The following is a 26,713-nucleotide window of genomic DNA, read 5'->3' as shown; positions in this document are numbered from 1 at the left end:
TATATTGATTCTAGCAGCTCCAAGAGATGTTAAGGCTGTCGAAATCCCTTCCCTCTGTAAAGAGGGCAAGAGTCCTAATAGTTGTTTACCCTTGAAAAGATGGGCAGGAGATGATTGATCTCATGAAGGTGTAACTTTACACTGAAGTGGTGGTGGGAGGCGTTCATAGCTTATTCTGCTTAGGTAGTTAAATGAGAATTTTTGTTTCATTGTTCTACTCCTACATGCTACTTGATGTACTTAAAATCAGTTTCCATGGCCATGACACTGAGAACAATGTTTGATAGACAATTAGAGTCCAGAAGGAGCCAGAGAGTCCATTCATCTCAGAGCTTCTCTATTGTTATACAGCTTCTTCCACTGCTGATTGTCTGATAAAGTGTTGAACAGAACTTCCTGACGCAGTATTATAATTTATTAAGAAACTCCCAATGCAACACTGAAGCAATCTTGGCAAAATGGCAATCCCTAGTATCAAAAGATACCACTGTTTCTCCAGTATTGTGACAGTCACTTTCTGGTTCAGGAAGAGTGAAACAAAAATCATCTGAGTAATTTGGCCTTGAAATACTTTATGTAGTTGAGTGTGGTGAGATAAGCACATCCACCTTGTAAAAGGAGGGAATGCCATTTGTTTGGTCTTAGTTTGAGCTTGGGACAAATATCAAACATCTTTGGAACTGAAGCACTCACTTTGAATGCCTGTGCTATGTAATACAGAATTGGGACAAGTTTATGATCAGGGTAATTTTTAATCATGGGTGGAATTAGGTTTGGCAAGTTTGGTTGATTATTATTAAAGAACATAAAATTGTCTCCTTTAATGAGTGAGATTCACCAAAAATCAGGTTATATGTCCAGTATATCAGTTTCTTCAGATCAGAAGTTTTATAAATTTCAAATAAACCCAGATGGATATATTTGTCTCTTTGGTGAATACAGATAAGAGACCTTTGGTTTACAAAAACAGTTGGGGAAAAGACCTCTTGATCTCTCATGATTAATGGTTTAGATGAGGATATATTGTGAAGACAACACTGAATATAAATGTGATGGAAAACATGTTAAAAATAATATATGGATGGTATCTAATACCAGGTAGAGAACAGCCAAATTTGAAGCATCTTTACAAGGGTGCTTAAGATGTAACAACAAAATAAGTTGTTTCTTTAATATTTGGTGGCAGTGCCCAGCAACCAAGACTTATTTAAAATTTTGGAAATAATCACAAAAGAAAAGTGATCAAAATAGAGCTGTTGAGACTACTCTCCAGGCAGTTGAAATCACGTACAAAATATTTGATTAACAATATACTCATAGCAATATGCATGATATTGGGACAGTATTAGAAGCAGGATAAATTGCCAAGCTCAATAATTTGGATTCATAACACATGGTTCATGACAGCCTTTAGACAGTTGTAGGAAGTGAAATGAAATGTGGAAGAAATTCTTATTAAGGTTTGGCAAGACTTCATTTTACAGTGTAATCAGATCAAATGTGAAGAATAAGTTAGAAAGGAGAACTGGAGGGAGGGGAAGAGAAGGCAGATCTGGGGGTGCCTGGGCCTGACAGGCACATTCATTTGCTCATCTTCTAACATTGTATATGCCATTAAATGCCAACAATGCCATTCAGGTCTCTACATGGGGCAAGCAGGTCAAACCCTGTCCCAAAGGATAAATGGACACAAATCTGACGTCAAGAATCACAAAGCTGAGAAACCTGTAGGAGAACATTTCAACCTCCCAGGGCACTCAATGGGACTCAAAGTATCTATTTTATTGCAAAGGAATTTCAGAAACAGGCAAGAATGCGAGATTGCCAAATTACAAAATTCTCCAACACTCAGGACAATGGAACTCTCAGGGCTTAACAGAGATATCAGGTTCTTATTTCACCATGCATGCTAAGTCTACTCTGTTCTCGCTTATAACCAGAAGTAAACTTCATTGGTCTTAAAAGTACTACTGGACTCAAACTTAGTTCTGACATCTGTTTGTTAGCTCTTTTATTATCTATGTGCTGATTTGCTGTTATTCACAGATCTTACCAGTTGCTTTAATCCAATCGTAGCTATACTCATCACACAGTTACTCATGCATCTTGACTCTAATTAGGCCTTCCTGGCAACATCCCCCCCACTATACATATAGTTGAGGAAGTCTTGCTTCAAAGTATCTGAAGAACTGTGCATGCACATGAAAGCTTATACCCAGAATTAAACTATGATGGTCTTAAAAGTGCAGCTGGACTCAAACTTTGTTTTAGTGCAAGAATGTGCAGGAATATGCAATATACAAGTGGTGAACAGTGAGGATAAAATAATAAAGCTAAATATCTAACCTAAGGACATTTACAAACATTGATTTTCTGGATCCAGATGTAATCTGACAAGATACTATCCAACAGAGTTTCAAAGTCCAAAATGAGTTCTTGGCAGCATGGCCCTCCTAGAAAAGAGGTGCTCCAAGATTAGATGTAAACCAGAGGGCAAAGCTGAAATGAAGTATTTTTCTTATATGCCCATCAATCCACTTTGGCATGATTCTGGTTTCCCAGTCAGATGTATAGCGAATTATATAACTTGCCCAATCAATTGTGTTGTTAACCTCATGACCCAACCAATCAGGTGAGTTGCCATAATGAGGCCATATACTCTGCAGCTATATAGGGCATAATCAAGCAAGTTCCTTTCCCCACCCATGGGTCCGTGCACTAAGATGCATAGGCAAAACTCCTCCCCAGATTCTTCAGCTTTAAACTGCTAGGTCTAATTGTCTGACCTGCATCTGTGTCAGCTTCTCATCTGCTTATTTCACCCTTTGAAATTACAGTCACTTTGACCTCAGTTCTCAGAGAGAGAAACTTTCATGGTTTTTGCTAGGCCTCAGCCTGAACCAGTGTTTCTGAATGGTAGGCAAACCAGCTTCTTGACAATGTCTGTCATATTTCAGACAGATTGCAAAATGACCCCTATTTTAGAGATAGCTTACATTTTCACTCATGGAGCAGGTGCAGGAAAGCATGTCAACACTGGCATGTTAGATTATTTTCCTGAAACCTTCAAGAGGTGAACAAAGGTATCTACTTCTAAGTGCCTGTGCTAGGAGAGCTAAATGCACCTCCCTGTACACCCACCCACAAACACATACACCCACCCCTTTCAGTTGATTGGTTTATTTCAGCATTTTCTCCAGCTTAACTGACTTTTGGGTATTGTAACGGGAAAATGCTGAAATCAGTCAACCAAACATAGTGAGCTGAGGTGAGTAAAAGTTTTAATATTCCCTCTCTGTGTGCTGGTTACTTTTGTTTAAAATAAACTTTTTATTATCTGTGACTGGACGGGTTCATGCATAAGCGCACATCCCATTTGGTCCAGAAGTAAAAAAGCTTTCTCTGTTCTCTTGACTCAGCAGTGTATTCCTAATTCACAGAACCTTGTCCAGCTTGCACAGTTGCTTTTAAGTACAATTAAAACTGTTATAAATTCTAAGAAATTTGATCCTCATCACTGATCCCTCATGTAAAGAGAACTCAGAAGTGCAATAATAGATATGTGATATCTTATACAGTTTGGCATGTGGGTGACAGGGTGTGGGGGGAGTATTTTCCTCTCCCTTTTCCACATTCTGTAGTGCCTGCCTCCTTCCAGAAGTACAAGTAACATGTCATGAAGGCTCAGTGCTTATTGTGTATGTGTGCATAGACAGTATATCCTCTGTTTCTCTGCCCCTCTCATATCTGCGGTACCCGCATTCTGATGGTATAAGCAAAATGTTGCTCTTTGTGGGCATGCAGGCCTGGCCCCAGAATAGAGAATGAAATAATAAGCAAACAAGACCCAGTCATACTTATATAAATTCAAACAAGCCTTTCCAAACCACTGGAGCAGAAATGGTAGAAACTTTTGCAAATTCCTCTACTAGGAAAATGCCCCCATCAGATTATCTGCTAAATTGCTGTTTCCTCTCACTGCTGTTCCCTCTGTCCTTGTTGTGTGAAACTGTGTAAAACAGAATTACAGGAGAGAATACTTATCATTTCCAATACTTTGCAAAGATTTGTGACAGTTACTGTTTTTTTAACTTTTAAACTTTATTGACTAATAAAATAAGAACAAAAGAAAATATAAGAAATACAAAAAAATCCCAACATCCAACCAAATAGCAGCATAATTATGTAACCAATAAAAAAGAAAAATCAAAATTTCAAAATGAATACATATGATAGTTGTAGGAGAAACATACGACACACACTTACATTAAGTCATAATAATGACTAGGAATAAAAGACTATGCTGAACAGTTCTGGTTGAAAGTCGTCTCAAGAAAGGGTAACCACATATAAAGAGGATGTATTGCTTGTTGAATCAGATATGAATTTCAGACTATATGCAATCTTGTCCATTGCATAGTCCTCCCAAATTTTAGCATACCAAAGTTTTAAAGGAAGGTGGCTTTGAGATTTCCAGTGTGTAGCCATTACCAATTTTGCAGCAGTAACTAATGTGGAAATCAAAGATTTACTGCCTAGAGATCTGATAAAATCAATTATGGTTTCAGGGGAATATCATAACCAGTAATGGACTTAATGTGCAAAAGAACATTTGACCAGAATCTTTTGATAACAATACAGTGCCACCAACAATGAATAAAGCTACCTGCATCACCGCAGTTTTTCCAGCAAGCAGAGGGGTAATGTGCTGAAATGTGATGTAGTCTCTTGTACCATCTTAAAAGAAGCTTTTGACTTTGCATTTGAATGTTCAAAGAGTTAGAAGTATAAGAAGGGGAGGACCAAATTTGGTGCCAAGAATCATCAGAAATTGGAGTAGCACAATCTAGTTGCCAAGGTACAGTTACTGTTTTTAGAATGTGGATTTGGTATATTTATTTAATTTTGCTGGTAAAGTGTTAGCTTGCTCTTTGACCCACCCTCCAAAAGCCAACTTTCTTTAAAATTTTGCTTTATATACATTTTTAAAAACATCAGTGAAAAAAACAATTAATTTAGTAATCGTTTTTAGCTCTTGGCACTCCTGTTTTTACCAACATATTCCTTTAGAAGAAGCTCATGTCGCTAGAATTAGGAATTCTTTCATATTCTTGGGAATCCGAGCCTCATTTTTGACCTATTGGGGTTGTTATCCTTTGACTATATTAGGCTAGTGCTTAGTGGTTTAGCATTGATGTGCTCCTGGCCTGTTCTTTCATGTTCTTAACTGGAGAAACAGCAGCCAGAATTGGCAGCCACTGTCTCTCTGTGGTGACTCCCATCAGCCTCGTTATTAAAGCACTAGGAGGCTCAGAAAGCAAAACGGAGCGAGGGAGTGAGTTGGTATCCTGGGAGATGGTTTGTGATTGATGGGATGGAACATTTGAAGTGCTTGTTAAGGGGAAGGCTTTTATGAAGCAGTTGTTTCAGTACACTGCAAAGTTTCCTCCTTTAAGAACTGCAGTGTATAATATTAGCTTGTTTTGTTATGAATTTTGAAGGTGACATTTTTGTCCCTGGTTTTTCATCACCAGACAAAAGACACCGAATGGGATCTGGAGATCCTTTTCTGCGTACAGAAATGGGCTTTTACCTGATCCCCTCGTCTGAAGAAGTGTGTTTTTAGCACACGAAAGCTTATGTTCTGAATAAACCTTAGTTAGTCTTAAAAGGTGCAACTTGACTCCTGCTTTGTTCAGCTGCTTCAGACCAGCACGGCTGCCCACTTGGATCTGTCTGCATGATGAACAGTTTGTTTAGCTCTTGCATAAGAAAAGCTAAGGTTGCATCCCCAGAAATTTTTCAGCATGTACTATAGATTGTGTGCAGCTGTGTCTATTTTTTTCTTTCTCTTGCAGCTCTCTGAATCCCTACCGTGAAGGTGAATTTTGCTTCCTGCAGCCTGTTTCATCATTTCTTTATCACTTTTCAGCTTGTGACAGAGCTAGAGTACAAACAGCATGCAGATTGTAAAATGATATTACATTGGTTAATCCAGTCTTTTTAGTGTGAAATTCTACCCTGTTACAGTTTCCAAAATGGTGAAGTGTGTTCATTCTCAAAAATGCAAAACATTCAGATAAGCAGACTCTTGGGATCAGTTGTGGAGAGAAAGTTCTCATATGCACTGTGAGATTGAAACAAACGGGATGGTTTCTTTCCTCCCATATTTCCCTATCAAACAGTAAGTTTATTTAGATAGAGTGAAGAATGAAGAAAGACTTTAGTGTTTCATCAATTAAATGTTTTCCTTTTTGTGAGTTTCTTGGGATCTGGTCTTTGTAGCATCCCAAAGACTAAATATTTTATTTGAGACTATGTGTTTGATTGCAGTTGGTGGTCTTAAGTACTGGTACATCTATTCTCTGTTTGAGGGATGCCTGGGGTTCTCTGATTATAAAATCAGAAATATGCTGTTATCAGATTCTAACCCCCAATTTACATTTAATTGTGCCAAATTCTTGGCGGCAGCTAGGAGAATTCGTGAGGATTATGTAACAAAGGGGTCTTGAAACTGTCTGTTTTTTAATTATTTTTGAATATTCCCAAGATTGTATTTTACTTTATCTTAATCCCTGAGTACTCTATATACTACCATAAATGCTATTGAAACTGAAACAAATGTTAATCAGTGTATTCTAGTTAATATTGTACTGGAGCTGTATAATCTTTTAATTTTTTATCTGTATTTTTTATGTCATATGTTTTACCTTTTTGGTCCCTCTAGATTTTTACAATTTTTCTGGGGGTGTTGTTGGTCTGCATTGCACTGTGTATTTGATCATGGACCGTAACAAAGCAAATTGAATTGTACTGGAATGCCAGTCTTCAAGTAGAAAGCAAATGGGTTATTTGAACGTGTCCCTACATTGTCATGGGTAATGTTGAAAAGGATAACATATATGCTGTTGGGGGAATTAATTAACATTTCTAAAATCATGTTGTTTTTACAAATAATTGTTGATAACACATATTAGCTGTAGGCTTTTTCCATACAGAAGTTTTACTCCAATTTCATGTTTAAACTAGAGCAAGGGGTTTTTTTTTGCATATCCACACATTCAGGGGAGGCAGGGAAGGGAAGATGACGGTTATGGGAGGCTGGGGCAGCTGAAGCAGTGCCAAAAATCATTACAGTGTGAATGCAGCACTAGTTGATAAACTGTTCTAGGTTGATGGAATAATTAGGAAAAGTGGAGAATTTAATAGCTCTCTTGTTTTCCTGTAGGCAAACCCAGAAGCTGGAAGGAGTATCTTTTCTCGGAAGATAGCTGCTAAGAGAGCAGCTGAAGTGGCTCGGGCATCCTCTCAGGCTGGGCAGAAGAACACAGATCGGACAACTCCAAATACTGCCTCACCTCCCATGGCCTTGGAGGCACAGCCCTTAAGAAGGGAAGAAGGTGAATGGATAAATCTGTGGAGCCAGTGTTCCCAAATGAACACTTGCAAAACACATTGTTTTTCCTTGACCACAGCAATGGAAGGGGAGAGAAGAAGGGAGGGATAATTTATCCTTGGGCTCATGGAAGTCTGAGAGGACTTGTGGGGAGGGAACAGAGTGAAGAAGATTGCCACACTAATGGTAAAATCCTAAGCAGAGTTACATCCTTATGAATATATTGAAGTAAACGTGCCTAGAAGGCTGATTTACAAAAACCCACTGATTTACGAAAAATATCGTTTCAGTGCTGGGGGCCATTTTATGTTTCCATATGCAGCCATACATTGATTAATGTTTGAGAAATATGCATTGGCTGCCTCTCCATATATCTAATTGAGATGGCACACAAGAAGGAATAAAACAACAGTGACAATAAAAAGAATGTTAAAAAAATTACTTACAAAAACTACATGAACAACAACCAGAATGGTTTGTAAAATGGTAGCCATCCCTATATAAGCATGTAAAAAGGTAAAGGTAGTCCCCTGTGCAAGCACCAGTCGTTTCGACTGGGGTGAGGTTGCTTTCATGTTTTCACGGCAGACTTTTTATGGTGTGGTTTGCCATTGCCTTCCCCAGTCATCTACACTTTCCCCCCAGCAAGGCGGGTACTCATTTTACCGACCTCGGAAGGATGGAAGGCTGAGTCAACCTGGAGCCGGCTACCTGAACCATCTTTTGCTGGGATCGAACTCAGGTCGTGAACAGAGGGCTCTGATTGTGGTACTGCAGCTTTACCACTCTGCACCATGGGGCTCTTATATAAGCATGTAATAAACCATAAAACTACCATTGCCCTAGCAAATAGACAGCATAAATGAAACTATCGTAAAATGGCCTAAAATTACTAATTAAGTAAAACAGAATTCATAGATTAAGAAGAATCACTCTGCAGTAAAATCAAGCTGGGGGTGGGGGGGAGTTCTGACAGTAAAACTAGCTTCAATTGGCTCTTCAAAGGTAGAAAATTCGAAGCTGAATGACCTTTGCAAGGAGGGCTGTGGAGGCAGCACCAGGGACAAGGTCCTGTCCGTGGTTCACATCTCTTGTCTAATCCAGCAGGAAATGGTTATTGTGCTTCTCGCTCATGAGATTTATGTACTATAAGTCTATTACTCACAGTGTTTTTGATTTCTAGAAGAGTCTGTTGGTACCCTGCATACTCAGCGGTCTCATATTATCACTGGCAAGGGCCTTGGAAGCCTGGTTGGTGATCAGGAAGCCCAGAAAATCCATGAGGAGAACTTGGAGAGACTGCAGGCTATGTCCAAGGAAGAGGTATTGGAGGAGCAGAAGCGACTGCTGGCTCAGTTAGGTATGAGCAAATGCTCATGTATCTGCAAAGGGATGAAAGCAGTTTACTAATTTCCCTTAGCTGAATGTCTTAACTTGATACGCCACTGAGAAAACTGTGCATTTTATTCATTCCGTAGTTTGGTTTTTTGTCTCCTTCCATATGGAAGATTTGGGGCAATTTACAACAATTTAAAAAGTGCAACATATGAACATATGAAGCTGCCTTATACTGAATCAGACCCTCGGTCCATCAAAGTCAGTATTATCTACTCAGACTGGCAGCCGCTCTCCAGGGTCTCAAGCTGAGGTTTTCCACACCTATTTACCTGAACCCTTTTTAGTTGGAGATGCCGGGGATTGAACCTGGGACCTTCTGCTTGCTAAGCAGATGCTCTGCCACTGAGCCACCGTCCCTTCCCCAACATAAACTCTACACACAAACATGCATGTGTATGCACACCCACACTATCCATCCAGAGTACAGATTACAGTTTAAACAAGTAGAATTACTCCCATTAATTATTTCTGCACTTGAAGATTTCTTGTTGGAATATACATACAAACAGGCTCATTAACTGTAAAGTGGCTTTCAGTCTCAGTGTTTAAAGGACTGTCAGAATTAGGAAACACATGCATGCACATGTGTGTGTTAAAAAAAACCCAGGGTCATGTCTTGTTCATTAGTGTGGTCCTGTGTCTTTAATATACAGTCTGTAAAGCTTCTTTCAGTCTGAAGGCCAGGTATCTTTTGCCAGATTTGATGGGAAAAACTGAAGCATGTATTTATTTATGTACTTCATTTATAGTATGCTTTTCTGGCTGAGACTGAAGGCCAGTTACAACAAGAAACAATCCTCTAAGGATGATATAATACATAGAATCAAAAATATTTATTTTCTTTATTTAATAAATAAAAATATAGACAATAAGTAGCATTACCACACTGGAAGACTGATGCAGTGAAACATTATTACATACAGTTCAGTTCAGTTTCCTTTATTGGCATTAAAAGAGAGATAAAAGGAAAAATATAGATATAAACACATACGCAAAAAAGTAAAGGTAAGTTACATATGCATACAAATAGATAAAACATGCCAGCAGGAGTCAAGACAAAAGAACGTTATAAAAGGGACTACAAATTATTACATACATAGAACATCATTACACACATTGAAGTCTGGATCACAAATTAGAATACAGTGTAAAAAACAAAACAGCATAATGTGCACCATGAAGACTTACCTTAAGTTCCACAGATATCTACATTAACTTTAGCTGTTTTATATGGATACCCCTTGAATCAATCTGTCTCAAAATTTTAATGTTGTACTATCACATTTACATTGTTGCCAGATCCCAATTTAGTTGCTTTCTTAAAGTCACAACGTGGTATTGACACAAGTCTGAAAGGAGAAGAGAAAATGGAATCAGAGAAGCCAGAAAAGCTTGTGCATTTGGAAATGTGGTCCAAATCTCAGCATGAGGCTGAGGAAATTGTGGAAACACCCTTCATTCAGGAGCTACCAATGGATGAGGAGCCAGACTCAGAAGACTCCCAAAGGGCTGAAGCTTGCATAAGAATGGATGTCACAGGTAAAGAAGTGTAACTGTCTTGATTCAAAAGCCAGGCTGCCTGTTGTCTGGATCATATTCATGCTCATTTTTGGTTGGTGCTGCATATGGACCATTTAGAGGCCACAAATTCTCCACTCATATCTGGAGTCCAACAGTGCCATCCTAAGCAGTTACTATTCTAAATCGATTTACTTCAGTGGACTTGGAAAAGGGTTTAATGCTGTTTAGGATGGCACTGGTAATGGGACTGTTTTTGTTATATATATATATATATATATATATATATATATATATATATATATATATATATATATATAAATAATATTTTAGAAGTAGAAGAGGGCCAGCCACTAATTGGGGGAGGGGAGGAAGATTGTTCTAACCTCATTTAAAGCCTTAGAAAGGGCAGTTTTACATGATGCTCTTTGCTGCTGTTGCATTTCTCTCTGGCAGAGGGGTGGAAGAGAGGTCAAAGTGCAGCCATTAGAGATACAGCTACTGACAGAGTAACTTTGAATGGCCTCTTCACTTCTTTGCTGAATATGGGAACAATCAATGGGTTGCATGTGAGGGGGAGTGGCTGTTGATTCATTCATAATGCACCTCAGCTGTTATGACCTGGTCCTCATGAATTTACACATTTAGAGGGCATCGCTGCTACTGTCTGCACTTGGGACTTGGTGTTCTGCTTCTGTCTGGATAAATATTTTTCCCTTATTATTATTTACAAAATTTCCTTCTTGTTATTATTTACAAAATTTATATCCTGACTTTCTGTTCTTACAAAGGCCACCAAAGTGGCTAACAATGTAAAACTTACATGATAAAATTACATTTTAGAACCATTAATGGATCACAAGTTGAGAGCTGATGTAGTATAAACATTTCATGGATTGAAGAAGATGAGGAAGGTCTGGGTTTAAATCCTCAGCCACAAATCTTGCTGGGTGATCTTGGGGCTGTTGCTCCTCAGCCTAACCTATCTGCTAGGAGGGGGGAACCAAGTAAGTTACCTGAGCTCCTTGGAGGAAGGGTGGGGTAAAAATATGAAGGGTACTAGAAAATTTATGTAGCCTTTTCTTAGCTTATTTATTTATGCATTGGATTTTTTTTAACCACACTTCCCTGTTTGTATGGGACTCAGGGTAGCTCTCAACAATTTAATACAATACAATATAAAAACAAATAAAAACATAAATCCACAATATTTAAAACAAGACGGCAGTGCTAGCATTCAGTCATGGGGGGCGCTGCGATGCAGTTATAAAAAACCATTGCTGGCTTCACCCAACGGCCTGATGGAACATCGCTGCCTTACATGCCCTGTAAAACTAGCAGATCAGACAGGGCATGGATGTCACTTGGAAGAGAGTTCTACCAGGCTGGGGCCATGGTGGAGAAGGTCCTGGCCTTGGTTGAGGCCAGCTTGGATATCTTTTTGGCTGGGGACCACCAAAAGGTTCTTATCCACCTCAGAGATTCCTGCCTGTAATTAGATTCCCCACCTTCTGGCTTACCTCTTTTCTTGATGTCCCCCTGCCCTTTCCTTCCCTCAGGAGCAAGATTTTCCCTCCATTTCTATTTGCCTTTCTTTCTAAGCAGCCCTAGTGGTCTGTTTTCTTCTTTCCTGAAGAATAGTGAATGTCCCACCCTGTCTCAGACTGGTATTTTAGTGTTGGCTCAGCTCAGGAACCTGTGGAAAGGGTCAGGATCACCCCTGGACTTAAACCACTGAGAATTGCAGTTGAGTCATTTTGAAATTCAAAATTAACAAAATCTTTTATGGAACATAGGGAGGAAAGATCAGATGAAATCAGGGACTGAAATTTCTGAGGTAATCAATATAGATAACTGAGGTAAAACCAGTACATTGCATAGACATTAGTTCAGTTACTTGAATCTTTATGGTAAGAGGGGTTTTTTTCAGTGTTTTCCTAAACACTCCAGTATGCTTTCTTTGAGGAGTCTCTGATTCTTTTGGTTTCCAGATGACTGGTATATACTTTCAGGTACCCAAACCCCTTCTCTTGAAATACCATAACTCATCTTGAGTTTTTAACTGACTCTTAAGGTTTCTATAGGCAGTTTCTAGCCATACCAGACCAGGAATCTCTTCACTCTTCAAAGCTAACTCCCTGTTTTGACTGGATAGGGAAATTCTCCTTTCACTAGAAGATCTATCCTCTTTCCTTGGCCAGAATGGAAGTGTTTGCCTACTTCCCAAACTTCCTTATCAAATTCTCCATCTGTGTTAAACTGTTCCCAGCTAAGGCTGAAATCAGACTGTCAGTACTCAACTCAGTTAGCATGCACAATTCAAACAACATACACAATCAGACTGTCAGTACTCAACATCAACCTGCAGCTCTCACAAGACTTTCTATGCTCAGCTGTTTCTTACCAATCAGATTCTTTGGAGCAGCCTGTCACTCAAGGCTCTCTGGCTCTGTGAAGAAGTAACACTTCACAGTTCTTTACTCTGTTTATACAGCACTTCTAAGCTTTTAAAAAATGCAATCCGTCACACCTTACTTCTCCCCTTCCCCTCCACCCCCACCTCTTGTCATTCCCTTGCTGTTTCCTTCTCTGATCTTTTGTTTTGCTATATTCTCTGGGTCTTCCTGTTGCATGGAGGCTGCCTAAAGAGATCTATGAATCGCTTTTGGATTTCAGCAGTATGGCTTGGTGAGATAACACTGGTGTTTACCGCTGTCTTGTTGAGAGAACATCTTTCATGTTTAAGAGGAGAGAGCAGGTGGATTAGCACTTTTAGAAGAATGTGCCTTTCCCCCTTTACTTATTTCTGTTTCTCTGCCATTTTTTCTTTCTCCCTCCTTTCCTTTCCTGCATCTGTTTTAATTTTTTACGTGTCAGTCCTAGAATAAAATAATACATAAGGTGCACTACTTTATTTGAAGTTTTGATCTGTTTGTAGATGCAAACAATACTTTGGGCCAAATAGTTTTTAAACCATGTAGAGTGATTGATAACAATGTATTGATGAGTCAGGTAAAGTGTAAGTAGAAAAACAGACCTCGGTTCTTGGGGCAAGAAAAGTGTGTTAGGCCAAGAGAGGGTTATTTTTTGAGACCAGTGGTGCCATCCTAAGCAGAATTCTACCTTTCTAATGCTGCTGAAGTCAATTGGCTTCAAAGTGTGTAACTCTGTTTAGGATTAGGGTTTGTAGAATCTTTCAGGATCAAGTGCCGTGTTCTACTGGAGAAAGTTTTCCTTCCAGACGTTTCGTTCTCAGCTGCGGAGAACATCCTCAGTGGCATTGCAGCCGGAGCAGGCGCTCAGACCTTCAATGCACAGCAGCCAAGGTCTGAGCGCTTGCTCCGGCTGCAATGCCACTGAGGATGTTCTCCGCAGCTGAGAACGAAACGTCTGGAAGGAAAACTTTCTCCAGTAGAACACGGCACTTGATCCCGAAAGATTCTACAAACCCTAATGATGTTACCAGCTGTGAAAACCTGAATTCTCTGTTTAGGATTGTATTGATATTATATCACTGAGGAGAGAGGAGCAATTATAAAAATCAATGGAGCAGTTCAAGCTGCCTGAGGTTACGCCTGCAGCACATTGTGCCTAGCAGGAAAAGTAATATTAATTTTGCATTAGCACTTAGCATTGGAAGGCTGCCACTGTTGATAGCAAGGAGTATATCTGTCATGAATAAACAACGGCAGCCGTGATTTCAGAGGAGAGAGGACAGTCTGCTCGTATAACTGTAGGGGAACAATTCATTTAAACTGAGAAATTCATTGCTGAAGCTTGGCTTCTAATGCGTGAGGTCCTGTGTTCCTTGTTGAGTCACATTCAGAAGGTACATGTTGTTATTCGTCTTATCAGGGAAAGAAAAGGATAGATGGATTTTCCTCATTCTTTTGTCTGAGAACCAGTTCCACACATGCACAATATGTTCACATGCACATGTTCACAATACGATAATTGCAGTGTCATGGATTGAATTGTATATGTGGTCGAGGCACCACTGATCAAGCAAAACAGACGGAACTTCCACACCACTTTGTGTTTCCTCGAACATAATGTTTTCCCATAAAACCAGTTTACACATTTGCTTTCAAGTCACCAGATGTTGTGTGGTCAAATGATATGTGGACTAGTCCTGAAGAACTAACTTCTGCCTTTGATCATCAGACACAGTAACCCAATATTTATTTGTTTAATTTGTATCTCAGAGCATCATGTTAGCTTTGTGAGCTAAGTGAGACTGATGGAGAATGACTGGCCCAAAAGTGCTCAAGACCTTTATTGTTCAGAGGATGGTCAATGTGAGTTACTCAGAATTACTGTCCCATTGTGCCAGAACAGTGCATCCTATGGAGTGTAGCTGAATCCCAGAAGGTTGCCTAGCAAACATTTCCCTCCTCCTTCCTCCAGGTTTGCTTCATGTATAGTGTGTGGTTAGAGTGTCACATTGGAGCTGGCGGGTACCCACCTTCAACTGTCCATTGTGAAGCTCATTGGGTGACTCAGGGCCAGTCCTTCTGTAGTGAACCTTGGACTTTAGAGGTCATGGGTTCATTATGACTTCCTTGTCTTCCCTGATTTTCTGACTTTCCCAGGCCCTCAGGGCAACCTCTTTGGCATTTGGACTTCTTAACAAGAGGTCATGTGCTTAATGGAGAATTTCTCTCAATGAGGAGAGGTTAGTCTTTCTTTTCCTGCCTAAAGCTCCAAGGGGAAATTTGGCTGCTGACTGGAAGAAGGCACCTTGGCAAAGATCTCCTCCCCATACGAAATTTTTTTTGGCTGCTATAGTGCCTTTGCTTTGTCTCAGCCCAACCTATTGGATTTAGATATTGGATTTATATCCCGCCCTCCACTCCGAAGAGTCTCAGAGTGGCTCACAATCTCCTTTACCTTCCTCCCCCACAACAGACACCCTGTGAGGTGGGTGGGGCTGGAGAGGGCTCTCACAGCAGCTGCCCTTTCAAGGACAACCTCTGCCAGAGCTATGGCTGACCCAAGGCCATGCTAGCAGGTGCAAGTGGAGGAGTGGGGAATCAAACCCGGTTCTCCCAGATAAGAGTCCGCACACTTAACCACTGCACCAAACTGGCTCTTCATATGGCTCTCTATTGGACTATATGAAGGACAGAAGAGTCATATATGCTGGAAGGAAGGGTGGAATGAAAGTATGATACAGTTAGATAGATGGTGGTGGGCACAAGTCTGTTGTTGAATCTGGGCTCTGGAAGTCAGAACTTCTGCATGGGCCATGCTTGTTAAATGGTATTTTGGGAACCAGGTTTGCAGGAAATGGCAGTATATGCTAATTGTGTTGCCCACCCCAATTTGAAAAAAACAAAATCCAAGTTTGGAAAGGTTCAGTGTGTATTCATCATCCAGGCTGCCAGCTTGTGTTTCTGTAAAGGGGTTTCTCAGCAGTTGAACAATCTGCTGGTGCCCTAGAATATGGATCAGTCTTTTTTTCCTGTTGACAAGATTGGAGAGCTAGTGTCTGATGGTACACATTACTAATCCTATTCAGAGCATGATTTAATCAGCCTTCTGCATTTAGTGATTAATAGAGAGGGAAAAAAACAAACGGTTGTTGAATTACAAATACCAGGAGTTCAGTTTTCCGCTGAGTTCTGTTTCCTTCTGCTTCACACCCACGAGCCTGGTATGTTAATTTTTTCTTCCAGCATTTTGCAGTGTGTGTTTAATCCCAGACTTTGAAAATGCATTGAACTGAATGCGTACTTGGCTAAAATTTGATAGGTTGATGTTTCTGGCCACGTTAGATAAGTGTGGACTTGGTCCATTGCCTGCTGCAAGCTGTTGTGCCTACATTGATATCATAGAAATAACCCAGGCCCTCCTCTACAAAATTATAGGCAGAAAAGAGACGACTTGCAGGATAAAAGGAATAGGGACCAATGGGCTAGTCATCTGCAAAGACAGGCAATTAACAGACCTATTGTTTGCACTGGAAGTTCAGTGTGTGTGTGTGCATAAGGCAATTCATAGTTTACTATTCTTAGAGGCTTGTGTGGATCCATTGAAATCTGGGGATGGGGACTGCACTAATCCCTAGGCTAAGGAAAATAGGTTATATGGAGCTGCCTCCACAGTCATACTTTAGGCTTATTTTAAAATACTTGCAGAACAGAGATTAGCCTGCATTGAATGTGAGTCTGGTGTAGTTGTTTACTGCATTTTATTTTGTGCATTTAGTCATTGCTTTGCAATGAAAAGCTGCCACCATATTTTGTTTTTAAAATGTATTGCTCTAAAGAGCAATTTAAATATGCAGTGTTAAGAGAGTCAGAGTGGTAAAGTGGTTATACTGTCAAACTAGCCAGGTTCTGCCATGGAAGCTTGCTGAGTGACCTTGGACCAGTCACAGACTCCCAGCCTTGCTTACCTCACAGGGTTGTTGAGAGGCTAAAACAGAGAAAAGGAGAATAATAGAAGTGGATTTTGGTTCCTACTGGGGAGGAGGGCAGGCTATAAAGGAAATAAAAAACATTAGCAAATAAAATAAAAAGGATACCAGCTGAGATTTTAAAAAGAGCAGCAGCATCTATACCAGTTATCAAGAAAGGTCCTGTGCATATAAAATGGTCTACACATGTGGACTACTGAAAAGAAGGAGCATGTTCTTGAATCTTGATGTGTTTCACTGCTGCCTTTTCCAAAAAAGACTTTGTGATGTCACAGTAAGTGGCTGAGCACTCAAACAGCTCTTTTTACTGTACCTCTGATCAAAAAAAGAAATAGGTAATTGTTGAAAGTAAGCCCCAGATATGTGCATGAATCCAGCCTCTTTGTGCAGGTACTAGAATTTTGTATAACTTGATTGAGTTTCTGATACTGCTTGTGAATGTAGGTTTTTGTCTTAAATTCAGAGCAGTAATGCAGTGTATTAATTTCTCAGAGTTGTGAGATGTTAGCATTTGTCCTTCCTTTTGTTGTTCCTTTTACTGCCTAGTCTATAACAGTAAATAATTGATCTCCCTAGTGATCAAGCCTAATGTTGGCTGTCATCACTGTCTCTTGTGTAGTTGTCATTGAGGCAAGAAATCTGTATTTTTATCTTGTTTGATCTTTTCATTAAATTTAGGCTGGACCTTTATGATATTTCATATGTCTATGATTACATGTAAAATTGCAGTGAAATTATGCCATTGTTTGGAGGTCCCCTCTGGAGTTGTATTCAAAAATCTTCATTACATAGACCATCAGAGTATCCTTGTTTTCAGATCCTTTTCTTACAGTTGTTGTTGGAGCACATTTTAAATCATTAATCAAATTTTGTTTTCTGCTTTTGATTCCTAATGTTGTTGTGCATCCAAATTAGTGTTCAGCTCATCTTAATTTTTTCTGTGAGTGTCATTAATGGCACCATTCACTTTTCATCTTTAGATTATATGAAAGATTAAATTGCTTGCAGATCTTTGATGTTCATATGCTTGCAACTTGATTTTCTGATTCCATCTCTCTCTTCCCCCCACCCCCTTTTTATGTATGAAAGCAACATTTACAGTACTTTTCAGATTCAAACCAGGTTGGTAAAGGAAAAAAAAATTCCTTGCCTGTTGTGCCCCAGAACATTTCTGTTTGTTTTTACAAAAAGGTGGTGATCTTCCTCTGAAACCTCAGAAAGAATGGCTCCACATGGATATTGTGGAGTTTGAGAAGCTGGAGTGGATGAAGGATCTTTCCCATCCTCGGCAGAGGAAAACTAGAAAGGTTTGAAGAGCACAGTTCTTTCTCTCTCTCATTCCACCCTTTCTGTTAATGTGTTCTATAGCTGCAAAGTCTCCATCAAAGGATAAGCCTGGTTGAAACCTTTCCTCTTGAGAAATTAATGTTTTCAAGAGTTGTATGGGGATTATAATAATATCACATTGATTTGACTAGAGAAAGTTGGGGAGGGGCTGGATTTTACTAGGTGTAAGATTGATACAGTTCTCTTTTCTTGCTGTGCTGGATTCTGTACTTGATACAGCCTCCAATTTTCAACAGCAGTCCTGCATGGAATGCATTGTGGAACAGTCTTGAGATTACCAAGGAATGAATGATTGATTGGGTTACACTTTCAGATTTTCTTTTCCTGGAACATGATAAGAATGATGATAGGAATGTGGGATCTTACAGATATGAGCAGCTAAGTATGACATGAAATCAGTAAACATAATATTTTAATTCCCCTTCTTCCCCTAATAGGGAATGCAAGCACGCTTCAGTCTGAAGGGGGAACTTATCCCTCCAGATAAAGACTTCCCTACATATCTGGGCCTGCACCACCATGGAGAAGAAGCAGAGGTAAGGAAGTATAGCTCAGGGCATAACTGCAGTCTTTTTGAGGGTTTGATTCTTAGTATACTTGCTATTCTTAGCTAGTCCTGGGTTAGAGAGCCTGGAAAAGGAAGTCTAATGATTAATGGGTTTGAGTTGGAACTCTGTGGGAAGTATTCAGAATGCATTAGCACTTGGAACAAATGACAGAAAGAAACAGAGAAACATTCATTTAAGGAAGAATTATTAGGAAGTTTTATTTTTCCATATGTCATTATTTTAAAAATGTATACCCTGTCTTTCAGAAGAAACTTTTAAAGCAGCTTACAATAAACAGTTTTACAAGCAACAATATGAGAATAAAATACAATAAGGCAATACAATAAAATGCAGCTATAGACAAGCAAACCACCTTTAAAACAGAACCAGTCAGTAACTACAACCAAAAGCCAATATATTATAATAACAATAGCAATAAGGAGGAGGAGTTGGTTTTATACCCTGCCTTTCATTACCCAAAGGAGTTTCAGAGCTGCTTACAATCTCCTTTCCCTTCCTCTCCCCACAACAGATACCCTGTGGGAGAGAGCTGAGAAAGCTCAGAGAACTGTGATGGACCCACAGTCACTCAGCTGGCTTTATGTGGAGGACTGTGGAATTGAACACAGTTCTCCAGATTAGAGTCCGCTGCTCTTAACCACTACACCAAACTGGCTCTAAAGACTACATGCCAACAGGAGTGACTGTTGACCAGATGATGAAACATGGTTGCAAGTTTGGAATATGTAAAAGAGTCCACAGAGAAGCCAGCAGAATAAAATTCAGATATTAAGGTTGTTAAATGGGAGTAATACAAGTGCTTTGATAGGGGAATTGACAGATCCAGGCAAGGGAAAATGATTCCAGACACCAAAAGTATGACCACAATACCCATTCAATCAGAAGAGAAGGAAATGAGAGAGAGAGAGACATTGACAAAGAGAGACACAATTGCCAATCCCAAAGTTTGCTGAAAAGTTTGACCCCGATAAAGGTGGTCCAGGTGACTGGGTAGCTGGGGCTCCAATAGGAGAAAATAGAACTGCATTTATTGTGCTAAAGCAACTTTCAAGGTGCAGATAGTTGCGATGCAGGCATGAAGTAAACGTAAGGGAAAGATACTCTTATCGGTGCGTGTGTGTGCAGAGTGAGGAATAGAGAACCGTACAATAGTAAGCTCCGGAAGGAAGGTGAGCCACACACCAGCACTTAGTATTAAAACAGTGTATTTACAGAATATATACAAAGTAACTAATGCGGTGACAAACATAGATCTGAGTGACAAAGTGCTCCGCCAGCATCCACCTCTCGTGAGAGAACTACATACAGGCAATGCAGTCCTTATATATGTACATCAGCCAATCAAGGCAGTCCACATACTTGCTGACTCCAGCAGGTACTTTCCCTTAGTCATTGTCCAGCCAGAACCGGCTTGCTGACAAGGTTACTCTGACCTGACCTGTCAGATAGATCCACCTGCTTCCTTGTTGCTCCTGTCATGGTGTGTAAAGGAGGACTCCATATACCGACAACTCTTGCCAGTTATAGGACAAGGAAACAGGGCACAGAAAGGCTTGCAAAATAAAAGAGGCATTGGCAAGGACCAGGTTTATGAGTGGAGAGGGGCAGTTCTTGGGTGCAGGAGTTAAGTAAAATTGAATATATTGGACAAATTAGGAGCTAGCCAGGCCCCAGTATGGCCATCAGTTCTGGGTGAGGTAATGGACATACTGATAATGGTTAGGTATGTTTAATTAAAATGTTAAAAAAGAGAATATGTTAGTGGCAGCAGGGGAAGTATTTTTGTGGCAAAATGTGCACTGATGAGGTTACTGTGGGTTCTCAGTTGCAGTCTGATCCCCTCAGATTGCCACTTTTTGGGTGGGGTGTTTTCAGTGTTCCCCCCCACCGGCTTCCCTGAGAGCATTCCTAGCTAGTGTGATTGGATACTCTTCCCTTAGACACCAGGCATTCCTTGCTTTACCTCAGCCTGGCTCAGTGCAGCTGGGAAGGGGGGAGCTTGGCCTCAGCATCAAAAATGAGGGGTTGGGGAAACTGGTCTGCATTATGTGGTGAAGTTGATAGGATGATGGGGTCATCTAAATTGACTTGCTGATATTTTGCACCTTCTGTTTTCCAGTTAGATGAAGGAATGGTGTGGCTTGATAGTATACACAGTTGTAGCATTTGTATAACCATCCATCCTGTAATAGTTCTGTTTATTCTCTTTGGTTATAGAGGGCTGGCTATTCACTCCAAGAGCTCTTCCATTTGTCTCGTAGCCAGGCTATTCAGCAAAGGACTCTGGCTCTGTATGTGCTTGGTCATGTTGTCCAGAAGGTAAGCTAATCTTGGTATGGCTTTCTGTTCTTCTTGTTCCTCCTCATCTACACAGAGAACACTGAATTTTCATTTAGTTGCTGGGATGGCTCCACTGTTTTTGAGACTGGTTAAGTTCAAGTAATGATAGAGACTGAGGTGGTTAAGTTCCTCTGAACCTCACTCTAGTCCTACAGAAAAGATCTACCTGTCTCCAAATCACCTGTGTTGTGTTTGATAACCAATCTTGTCTGGGGGAACTAAAAATCAGTGACATGCTTGACTGCCAATAACGTGTCAAGCTGTGGTGTCATGCTCTGGCCATTTGCATGAAGATAAAGAATGACATACATCACAGAAATCCCCATCCTGTAACTTTAGGTGGGTAATATATAGAGGACACAGTTCACAGATTCTAAAACTCTTATTTTCATTTAAAAGGAGTAAAATCCTGCTATATAAAGATACAGATTCTGTAACAATGGAGAAATCATGAATCCTAAGTCAAATTAAGTCTCATTACACAGTGGAAGTTCCTTTCAAACCACTGTGGGCTTCTGTCCAGAGTCTCAGAATTTAGAAAGCTACCATAATCTGGTTCACAGGCCACATAATTCAATAACAAAATAAAAGTGGTTTTGGAGTTACATATAATTTTCTTATATTTTGTAGTTCTTACTGGTGGTTGCAATAAAAAAGGCCAACACCATGCTGGGAATTATTAGGAAGGGAGTTAAGAACAAATCAGCCAGTATCACAATGCCCCTGTATATTGATGGTGCGGCCTCATTTGGAGTACTGTGTACAAATCTGGTCACTGCACCTCAAAAAAGATATTGTAGCATTGGAAAAAGTGCAGAAAAGGGCAACTAGAATGATTAAAGGGTTGGAACACTTTCCCTATGAAGAAAGGTTAAAACACTTGGGGCTCTTGAGCTTGAAGAAATGTTGACTGCGGTTATGCATAGGATAGAGAAGGTAGAGAAAGAAGTACTTTTCTCCCTTTCTCACAATATCAGAACTCGTGGACAGTCAGTGAAATTGCTGAGCAGTCGGGTTAGAACAGATAAAAGGAAGTGCTTCTTTACCCAAAGGGTGATTAACATGTGGAATTCACTGCCACAGGAGGTGGTGGCGGCTACAAGCATAGCCAGCTTCAAGAGGGGACTGAATAAACATATGAAACAGAGGTCCATCAGTGGCTATTAGCCACAGTGTATTGTTGGAACTCTCTGTCTGGGGCAGTGATGCTCTGTATTTGGACACTGTTTACAAGAGTGTTGAACTGGATGGGCCATTGGCCTGATCCGACATGGCTTCTCTTATGTTCTTATGTTGAGCTGCTCTGGAAATGTATGATTGACAAATATTGAAAACTCTTAGATGTCTTGTTGCCTCTGGATCTTGTTGCCACATTAGGCACTGTAAAAGACTTGAACTTTGATCCACTGGAGCATTTGCCTCAGGTGGAAGGATTTCCTCCCACAGGCACAATTTTCTCATTGCCCACCCACACTTTAGCCCCAAAAACCCCTTGATGTCAGACTGTATTCCTGTGCAGAGTCCTTTGTATACAGTAGTATTCATTTATGACTAAACATATGTAGGTTCAGGCCATCAGGAAATGAGAAAGAACTAGTATTTAATTAACCGCTGCCAAACTATTAATTGCTAACTAATGGAAATAGTATCTGCGTAATATATATTTATTTGTAGTTAGCTATGATGATGGAAGTTATTTAGGATAAAGTAGACATTTTATTAAATTTAGGGTGACCAAATTAGACAATTAAATGCTGCTTTTAATAATGGAGAAAATGTATGTAATCTGGCTGAACCTGGCTATAATCATGTGTTGTAAGCAGGAGTTGACAAATTTTGGCTGTTTGGATAGTGAGCAATTATTTATAGTTACTGTTGTTAGCCAGCTGTTCTTAGTGGTGTTCACAGAGGACATGGAGGAGAGGGGCAGGGTCTAGTCTACAGATTTAGTGTAAAGCCAGAAGTCAGTCCCTTTCAAGTCCCAAGCTAGGCCAAAGACACAGTTTGTCTCTGACTTTGCATTGGGTTTCAGAGGTTCCAAGTGCCTCCAGTCACAAAGTGAAGACAAATCAGGAGAAAGGGTTAGTCACCATGGCAGTCTTGTTTATGGATTTTTGGCTATAAGGAAACTGCATTTCTCTGCCACTCAGTGGTGTCATGGTCACGTGGGAGGTACCTGTGCTATGGCTCCATCCCATGCCAGCAATCCTCCAACTCTCAGGGTTATTGAGCAGTGTGGAAATGAGGTGGGTACTCAAAAGTTGAGTTTAACAATTAAAACAAACTACAGGTATTTATTCCACTCTATGACAATTAAAATATGAAAAATACATAGAAAATGAAATACAGTTGTTAAATAGGAATATTAATTTGTTAAAACTTCACTACAGACCAAAAGGATAATATACATAAAAGGCCAAGCGCATTTCGGCTTAATGTGCCTTCTTTGGCCTGTAGTCATAATAAAAGAACATACCCTTACAGACCTTTTTAACATATCAACATCTATAAAGGGGGAAAGACTGGTTTATAATATTCCAAATAGAGGTTGACTTCTCATAAGACCTATTGGAGCACACTCATTGATGCTAAACACTGGGCTAAAGGCAGAACAATTGTTGAGAGAAACTGCACTTTCTGAGAGTTGACTCAAATATATACAATACGTAACATCTGAGGTAACATCATTTTTAGCAGTCTTTGTGATGTGCATTGCAGGCCAAAGCAGGGAAGTTTGCCTCGTTGCTGAAGGGAAGTGTTCTCCGTGTACTGCTTGATGCTGGTTTCCTCTTCCTGCTTCGTTTCTCCCTGGATGATACAGTGGACAATGTCATTGCAGCTGCTGTCCATGCCCTTCATGCACTGCTGGTCTCTTCAGATGATGAGGTTTCTATCTGTAGATAATAGGAATCTGTTTAAAACTCTCTGACTCTTGGCTGCTGTAGGAACAGATCCATGATTACCTTGGTTTTAGATGGAACCCTTTTCTCCCTCTTTCACCCTTTAAAAGTCTTGGCTAAAACTGATGAGTTAAAGGTATTGTCAACCTTGTATTGTGCTTACTGATAATCTGTACTGCTATAGATCCCTTAAACCCTTAACAAATGTGAGGTATGAGTTCCGTTCCTCTCATGATAGGGGTTTGTATCCAAACGAGATTCATTTGTAGGGTGGATCTTGCAGAGTGATCTGGCCAGTTTTTCCTTCTGCTGTGGACCACTGAGCACCCCAGAAATTTTGCTCATGGGGAGCAGTTGACTTTTCAGGGACATCACAAAGGGCAAGGTGAGAGTCTGCAATGGAAAGGGGGAAATAACCAAAATTTCTGTCCTTTCTCTCAAAATTGGCAATATCTTTTAAATTAGGTGCTCAGATACAAGTCAGTAACTTTGGAGGTGTTCAAAGTACATAGGGATTTGTGTGTTCATTTTTAAGGGACCTTCTTGATCTCTATATTTGGAAAACTATATAGGTTGGTAATGCACCAATTAAAATAAGTTATAGAATTAAATTTAAAAGCTAGCACTAGAATAAAATAGCTTTAAACTGACATGTAGGTTTTGAAAGCTGTTACATTAACAAAGGAGGTGAGATTGACAACAAAAAATGAACTTTTAAAAAATGGTTGTCTTTTGTTCAAGTTAAAGACATTCAGGTCTTTTTATTTTCTAATAATATCAAGCAACTTTTGAGAAATGATATTAATAGGTTGTAATTTTGCACTTTCTGAAGAATTTAGTTAAAAGTGTGAAGTTAAATGCATTTGATGACCCCATCAGTTTTTATTCTCCAAGATATAGAACCTGTGGAAGGAATATTTAAATTTGTGTCTGATAAACTAGTGACCTTTATCTTGTTGTTTTCCATCAGACTGTCCAGTTTTCTTAAATTAATTGAACCAGGAATGCCTGCCAAAATTCCTTTGCCTAACTGTTAAGGCCATAATCCTTTAACAGTGAATTAGGTTTAAGCATATGCTGGGTTGTACATCCAGTAGATAACATATATTAATAACATTTTAAAAAGTGGAATTAGCACAATATCACTTCTTCCTCTTGAATATGGAACTGAACAGGATAAATTGCAATTGTCTGTTATTCCCATATTGGTGAATTATTGTTGGAAAAATCAGTTTGAAAATTTATGAAGTTGCTCTGCGCTGTAGATCAAACTATCTGTCACAAGTATCATCTGTTGCAACAGATGGAGCTCTCTGTGGCCTTTTCCAACCCTATGATTTGAGATTCTTTTTCCTGGATCAAGGGTTAAACCTTTGGCCTTCCACATTTACACTTGTGCTCTATCTCTAGTATAACTAGATTTACTTTCTCCTACAAATGACTAGAAAGAATGAGGGGGTTTTTTGGTTTGTTTTTCATTTCTTCTCAGGAGTATCTTGACAAAACTTTCTCATGGTACCAAGGAATGGCTGTGTATCCTTTTATCCCAAAAAAAGAAGAAGAGGTAGAGGAGGAAGATGAAGATGATGACATTGAAAGGACTTCAACAGAAAATAAATTAGGAAGAAAATCAAAGGATGAGAACAAGCCAGACCCAGAAGTGGCACAATATGATGTTATAAGGGTAAATCCTGCCAACAAAGCAATATTCCAAAAATGTAATATATACAAAATTAAAACTTTCCTTGTGTTGTGTACTAAAAGAGAAGGTTGTTGAATCAAAGCTGGCCTCTTGTGCTGTATACAGTGAGATTTCTAATTCTGGAATTTGTTATGGGCGGCAAATGAATGTAATGATACTTTACAGTCCTATTATATTTTGTTTAAAGCTTTTAATTGTTTAAACAATGTAGCACTGTGCATGAACTCAGTGCTATAAGCTATTTCATAGGAAAAGATTTCCCAAATATTTGAGTACTAAATATTTAATATATCTGAAACCCTCCTTTTCTAATTCTTGCTCCATTATGCTTCTAATATCATTACTTGTTTCATTGGAAGAAAAAACAGTCAAAACGTTGTATGAAGAGAAGATCATAGCAAGTAGTGACTTTTAAATGATGTCTACATGAAAGTTTGGAAGTACACTTGACACCATGCAAGGAAAAGGCTGAGCAGACAATTGATGTTGATATACACAAGTTGACAAAATATACTATGGAAGAATGCTTTGGCAGAAATGGTCAAGTTGCCATGACTTGAAGGAGGCTACCTACAAAAGATGTGTAGAGACTAAGCAGAGTTTCTTTTTTTGTCTAAAAGGCATTGACCTGTATCTAAGGAGCCCTCCTCCAGCCTGTCACTCTTTCTCCAGTGGGAGAGCCACTTGAGGTTTGAGAAAGGCTCTTCAGGATTAAGAAAGTCTTTGCTTGGTGCTGTGCTTCTGCTCCTTCCTGACCCTCTGCAGGGTTCTTGTCCATTTTAATGCGGGCTTTCCATTGTGTTTATAGCTATTATCAGAGAGGAACCCACACTGCACTGGGAGCCTACTGTGACCAAGAGATGACTTGAGGATTTTAAAATATATATTTACAATTACCATCTCTTGGATGCACATCTTAACATGGGGAGGGGTTTTTTTGTATCACAAAAGCTGAAAGCAATACCATATTCATATTGCATGTGCCATTATACAAAAGTTTATTACATTATGAATAATTTCTTTAGAGGAGAAGGGAAGTGTAGAATTGCTCTGGTCTCCCTGGGGAATTTATTGAAATCAGTATAATATACTGGGAATATTTATTATTATGGTAGTGTCAGT

General features: G+C 39.6%; 1 protein-coding gene and 1 non-coding gene across 3 annotated transcripts in view; one reads left to right on the top strand and one right to left on the bottom strand.

Annotated features, from left to right (window-relative positions):
- RPAP1 (RNA polymerase II associated protein 1) overlaps nt 1-26,713 on the top strand; it is a 93,407-nt gene that overhangs the window by 29,125 nt on the left and 37,569 nt on the right. For both annotated transcript variants that reach the window (XM_060261383.1, XM_060261382.1), the window contains 8 exons: nt 7,229-7,400; nt 8,580-8,756; nt 10,094-10,333; nt 17,925-18,040; nt 18,518-18,616; nt 20,867-20,968; nt 23,708-23,875; nt 25,379-25,573. In XM_060261383.1, coding sequence (XP_060117366.1) covers nt 7,229-7,400; nt 8,580-8,756; nt 10,094-10,333; nt 17,925-18,040; nt 18,518-18,616; nt 20,867-20,968; nt 23,708-23,875; nt 25,379-25,573 — 1,269 coding nt within the window. The remainder of the gene's footprint in view (nt 1-7,228; nt 7,401-8,579; nt 8,757-10,093; nt 10,334-17,924; nt 18,041-18,517; nt 18,617-20,866; nt 20,969-23,707; nt 23,876-25,378; nt 25,574-26,713) is intronic.
- Nucleotides 9,080-9,146, bottom strand: TRNAA-AGC (transfer RNA alanine (anticodon AGC)). The gene has a single exon. It is a non-coding gene; the product is annotated as a tRNA-Ala (tRNA).

This window comes from Heteronotia binoei, chromosome 21, assembly GCF_032191835.1.
Source record: "Heteronotia binoei isolate CCM8104 ecotype False Entrance Well chromosome 21, APGP_CSIRO_Hbin_v1, whole genome shotgun sequence".
NCBI classification, from domain to species: Eukaryota; Metazoa; Chordata; class Lepidosauria; order Squamata; family Gekkonidae; genus Heteronotia; species Heteronotia binoei.
The sequence above is the reverse complement of the archived record's forward strand: the minus strand, read 5'-3'. Positions and strand labels throughout refer to the sequence as shown.